Source organism: Athene noctua, chromosome 8, assembly GCF_965140245.1.
Source record: "Athene noctua chromosome 8, bAthNoc1.hap1.1, whole genome shotgun sequence".
NCBI classification, from domain to species: domain Eukaryota; kingdom Metazoa; phylum Chordata; class Aves; order Strigiformes; family Strigidae; genus Athene; species Athene noctua.
Genome location: NC_134044.1, coordinates 11,622,605 through 11,628,604, shown reverse-complemented (window position 1 = coordinate 11,628,604; position 6,000 = coordinate 11,622,605). Strand labels below are relative to the sequence as shown.

At 37.1% G+C, this 6,000-nt stretch overlaps 1 protein-coding gene across 1 annotated transcript in view; it reads right to left on the bottom strand.

The window, feature by feature from the left end:
• Positions 1 to 272: 272 nt before the first annotated feature.
• COL4A3 (collagen type IV alpha 3 chain) overlaps positions 273 to 6,000 on the bottom strand; it is a 65,799-nt gene continuing 60,071 nt past the window's right edge. Inside the window, exons 49-52 of the mRNA XM_074912366.1 lie at positions 5,807 to 5,984; positions 4,722 to 4,836; positions 3,232 to 3,404; positions 273 to 2,974 (exon numbers count right to left, since the gene is read on the bottom strand). Coding sequence (XP_074768467.1) covers positions 2,890 to 2,974; positions 3,232 to 3,404; positions 4,722 to 4,836; positions 5,807 to 5,984 — 551 coding nt within the window. The 3' untranslated portion in view covers positions 273 to 2,889. The remainder of the gene's footprint in view (positions 2,975 to 3,231; positions 3,405 to 4,721; positions 4,837 to 5,806; positions 5,985 to 6,000) is intronic.

The following is a 6,000-nucleotide window of genomic DNA, read 5'->3' as shown; positions in this document are numbered from 1 at the left end:
GCCCATCACAGTATCCGAGTAGAAATATGTCTAGGAAGAAAGACAGCATACAGACATCCAGCTTGGGTATCTACACCGAAGGGCCAGACTTCTAGTGGAGTCCAAGTAGGAGAGAGCAGGTGTCTGAGGGCAAACTCCACCTACTGTCTTTTAAAAAATCAGATGACTGAGGGTTTTATGGTAAATATTACACATAGGTAGTGGAAATGATCTTTAGCACCGGGAAGAACAAAAAAACAAGTGAAATGGGTCTTTTATTTAGTCAAAATATTTTTATTTGGCTGTATTTAGCAGAAGGTTTGCTTTCCTCCCCGCCCCCTAGTTGTTTGATCATTATTTCTGATTTCTCAGGCTTCCATTCTTTCAGTACAATATATTAACACCTTGCACCTCGTCAGCACTTTCCAGTTAAGGCTCTCAAAGCGTTTACAGACATGAGTTAACTAATCCTCACAACAATCATTAGCAGTAGGGAAGTAAAATGATCTGCATCTGCAGAGAGAAGTTAAGATCAACTTATTTCAAGGTCGTCTTTGATTTTCAGGTGTCCAGCTTGTATTATGCTGGGCCTGATGAACATATGTGTCCTTGCAGTTGTGTTTCATGCTTTTGAAAGAAAGACTGAGTTTGAGCACTCAAAATTAAAGCTATTTATGAAAATCTTTCTTTAGTAACTTGCTGAAGGTCACACAAAAAGTAAGCGGCAGAATCCAAAACTGGGAACAAGGCATAACTTCCAGTTTTGTGCTATACTATGAGACATAAATCTTTGTAACTTACCTTTGGACTTTAAACCCAATCCATTCCCTTCTCCTTACACATTATCCTTTACTGACCATTTCCAGAGACTTCAACCTAAGGTACTTACATTCTGCATTTTACTAGCAAGTTTCAGATGAGGGTCTCCACAGTCATCAACTGTATACTGTATACAATGCCTCTGGGTGACTGTAATGAGCCTTAATAAAAAAACTCACCAAAACCCCAACAACCTAACAAGCAGTGGGTGTGGACTTTATCTTTGAGTATTCAAAGCAAACTTCAGAGTTTATGGAAAAATCTAATATGTGATTGTTTTAAGGAAAACACCCTCAACCCCAAATCTGGTTCAAATGGAAGACTATTAACTTGACATTAATACCTTCTTATCAGTAGTGCATCTGCATAGAGATTCTTCATAAAAACCTGCAAATTCACAATTATACCTTGCAAACAGAAGTACTATGACTGTTCAAGCAAACAATTTTAAAATATCCATTCAGTTCATGTAAATGGTATCTTCACGTTAAATCCATCAGAAGATACTGGCATGAAACACAGACGAAACTTTTTCTTAGTTAGGTTAACACTGAAAATTCAAACAGTCAGACAAACACAATGCAAGTATTTTAACAGAAACAATATAAAATTTCACTGGCTTAAAAAACATCTAAATGAGAAATCTTGGTTATTTCAATGAATTGCTAGATTTAAAATGCTACATTTAAAATGATGCATTTACAGAACTATTCAGATGAATTAAGCTTCTGCTATAACACTAAATACTGGAATTCTGATAGATTGTGCAAGTATTAAAAAATATTAACATTTTAAATGTTAACATTACAATTTTAAATAGCTTTGCAAGTGCAATGTTATAAATATTAAACAAACCTCAGAGCTACAACTTTATATAAGTTATATGAGTAAATGAAAGTGCTTTTCAAGTATTTATGTTCATTTACAGTTGGATTATCTAAGTCAGTGCTTAGATGGAACAATTTGAGTATCAGTCTTTTTAAAAAAATTTGGATGTGTACATTTAACTGGATGGAATAAATAGTTTCATTTGCAGAAATGAGTGATAAATATTTAAATACAGAATATAATTTGTGATATATATTTAAATATGGAATATTATAAAATGCAAATATTATATTTTTTGTGTCTGTTAAAACAAAATAGAGATCACATCCTGATGGGTGTGTGATAACCTGATAATGCCATGGGAGCCCTTGAGCCATACAGTAATTGTTAATTCCATCAGAATCCCAAATTACGATACAGTAAATAGTTGTTCTTCAGTAGAGACAAAAGCATGTGAATAATAAGAGGCCCAATACTGTCAACTTTTGAAGAATTTAAAAGATCTCATGATCTGTGTCAAAAGCCGTGGAATCTAATGAAAACTTTCCAACACTTTCAATTAGTCAGCCCTCAGCCATCGTCACTCTGGAGAACACAGCTAGTGCACGTCACCACTGTACTGTCTGCACAGTGCATGGTGCAGCTCCCTTTCTGGCTAGTCAAGCACCATTATTATTGCAGTGATACAAAAAAGACTGTATTGCTGTTTGCCAGCCAGAGGAAGGGTGAGGTAAGTGGGGAAATACTTGTTTATTAGACAAGAAAACCAAAACAAAACAACCCTAAATGAATCATTATGTATTTAAAAGTGCACTGAAAATATCTCCTACTGAACCCTATCTCTCTTAAGTGCCAGATTTTCATCTTAAATTATATCCACTTTGAACACTGAGCACATGTAAGCTGATATTAGAGCATTTAGTTTGTCGTGCGGTTTGAAAAGCACATGACACAAGGCAGCATTAACATCTTTCATTAGAGATCTGGCAATGCCACAGTTTTATCATGAAGATGCAGCTCAGAAATGACAGTTCAGCAGAAGCCCCTGCGGACTGCCATTACAAGCTTTCTCCAACAAAGTGCTTTGTCATTTGCCAAAGACAAAAGTCAAACTGTTGCCCTACCTCACCACAGTCCTGCATTGGCAATTTAGAATTTTCTTTCCAGATGCAGTTGGACTTCTAATAAATTACAGTTCTTCATAGTTAGGCAATTCTTTGTAATAAAAGCAGTGTTTCGTGTTCCAACAACAGTGGCCACTGTTTAGGCTGGTCTCTTCATGCACACCTGACAACGGCTGATGATATTTTCTAGTTCTCCTGCTTTCAAAGTCTGTGGTAGAGGTTTCCTAAAACAAGGAAAACATACATTTACTTTTTTCTTTAAAAAACAGGGAGAGATGATGAAACTTTGGATACGGAATTACTGACAATCCTTGGCTCACTTAAGGCGTCTCTGAGCTACAGAATGACCCTCATCCTAACGAAGGGGGATGTCTAAACTGATGGGAATTCCTAGGGGAGCCCCCACATGTTATGCAGGCAGTTAACTGTCTCCTTGGGCATGGATGTGATATGCTTATGGATGCAGGGAAGTACAGTTTACCTGAACATTCTTCTTGGATTTAATGATGCCAACCAGAAACTGTAGGAATTTGTGTAGTAGTTGCACGTCCCCCTGCCATGGCACTCTATGAATGGGATGGCTCGAAATTCTTCCAGACAAGATCCAGGAGATGCCAATGCTTGGCCAGAAGCTTCTGAGCCGGCACTTGTATACTGTAACCACCAATACATTTTTTAATGAGAACTTGCCCATCAGCTTTTAGTAAACTGCAGGCAAAAAAAAATCTCTTTCTAAAACATACCATATGTTCTGTGGTATATCTCGGACAAAACAAAATGAACACATTTGTAACAAATGTGTAACAAATTTGTAACAAAGCACATAAGCCTTATGAAAATTCAAGCACAGTTAGGGCATTTCTTAAGTCTCTGCAAAGGCCTTTTTCTGCTCCACGAAAAGGCATGAAACTGTAACCAGTATGAAGACTAGGAAGTAGATGGCTTCTGTCCAGTTGAGGACTACAGTAACCAAATAGGCCAAATCCCCTTTTTGTGTGTGTTCATCTTTTCTGTTGCATTGATTGTGTCTCCAAACACAGAAACCAAAGGCATTTTCCTTCTCTGACGTTGGTAAAAGCTTGTAGAAATAGCTCTAAAATAATTTATGACAGTAGAAAATTGGCTAGAGAATATAAATTGGTTGATGTTGGAAACAAGCAAATTATTTTAACCAGATGCTGCAAAAATTATCTCATTCTTTTCCAAGATTATTATTATTACTACTACTACTACTACTACTAAGGGCCAAATCCCAGGAGAAACAAATTTCACACTAGACTTAAAAGGACTTTTACATAATGAAAAAAAAAGGGGTCTTTAATTTGTCTTTTACCCTCATTTGCTGGTATTCCCATGACATTGCACAGGCATGGATAACAAAGATGAAGTGCTACGTCCCCTAGTATAGATACACCTGCATCTTTATTCCTATGATCAGATCTCAGTTTGCAGTCACATTATGAACTTTCTTCAGTCGTATCTCATTATGGAGTCAAAATTGCTGAAGCAGTCTTTTGTACACAGTGTTCTGCATTTGTTTTGATTTAGCTTTCTGTGGAGTTCAGCCCCAAGATCTGATTTATAAAAGAACTGCTTGGCATGGAAGCAGGTCAGTTATTTCTGTGTATTTGTGTTCAGGACTGGTTTAACCACTCCACTCCCCAAACCTGTTTCCTAGATCTTAGCATGACACATGAAAATGAGAGCACTCAGTTATTTCTGTCAGACTAAAATCTTATGGTTTTTCCTTCATCTTTTCCCCCTTTTCCTCCTGATACCAGTTTTTGAGATCAGAACAGTTGTTCCTATGCTTCTGGCACTCAATAAGAATTAATAGAGTTATTGTCTACTTCTTTGCAAAGGAAAATAAAAGAACATAATTATTAAGAAACAAATTAGCTATGAGGGGATGAAGATTCCAATGAAAGTGAGAGGCCATAAAATTAATAGTTCAAGTCTTTAAATCCTTACCATAACAAATGAAAAACCCTTCCAGAGAGATATCCAGCCTTCTGGACATGCAGGAACTATAGTTGTTTGGCTATGAACTGCTATTACCATTGCAGCTCCTTCACAGACAACACACCTATAAGAAGACACATGCATTCAGTGCAGATATGAAGGAAAACATGAAAGCAGACCAAAATTGTGTCTTCTAGGATAGCAGCTACCTAATGGCAGAGCTTACCATAAATGTTGTAATTCACACAGGTTTTATTGTCTGTCACACCAGACAAAAATTGGTATGAGGTGGGAATTAGTCCCAGAACATTTGAGCTTCCTAATCTTGCCTTTACTGAAGTAACAAGCTAAATTTTTTCATATGTTCACTACTTTATGTTGTTATGGTTTTGATCAAAGTTCTGTACCTTTATTTGCCAAGATTAGAAAAAGTAATCTTTATTTCCGAAATGAAGAAACTATGAAGCTGAGCTACTAGACAGGCAACAACAGGGGTAGGGCAGGCTAGAAGACAGAGTGCAAAGCTTGCTTTTCCATCTTTGTTTTTGCTAGTCACGGTCTTTCATGTTTTTAGAGCTTTTCCTCTTAAGATGCTTTTTGTCCTTCTCAGCTGTTCTAAAGCAACTAAAAAGGGCCACGTTTGCACAAGGGTGTTTCCTAGCAGAGAACCTTCAGCCTCAGCTTGCAATGTTCTTCACCAGTTACAGTAAATGTATCACATGTCATTGAATGCTGAACTTGATTTATACTCTATTCCAAATAATGAAGCTGTCTTTATTTCATTTTAGTCTGCTTCCAATATACACAACAGACTTTTTAAAAAATATCACTGCAGCCAGTAGGACTGGGTACCATCTTCTCATGTCAGATATGCAGATTAAGCCCTGTAGTGGGACTCTAGCTTTAATCTAACTTTTCTTAGAGTATCACTGAGTATCTGATATATTCAGGTGAGTAATCAAAAATCAGGTGGTTATTAACAGTGCTTGTACTGGCTGAAATGGGCAGGTCTTTGCCTAAGATTTGCCATTCAAAACAATTTATAATGTCATTGTGGTTCCAGGCGAGAAGAGCTAAAACTCTTATACTCTTACCTGCTTATATGGGGCTCTAGTGCCCTTCCAGAAATTGGTGCCATGTCTACTGGCATTACTGCTGCAGTTGACAGCCAGTATGAATAGTCATTGCGAGAAGCAAAACTACAAATGTCATTGGTGTTACAGAATAAGAATGGCATGGTGGTAAACCTCTGCAAGCAGCTACCAGCTGTTCCTAAAAGACAAGAGAG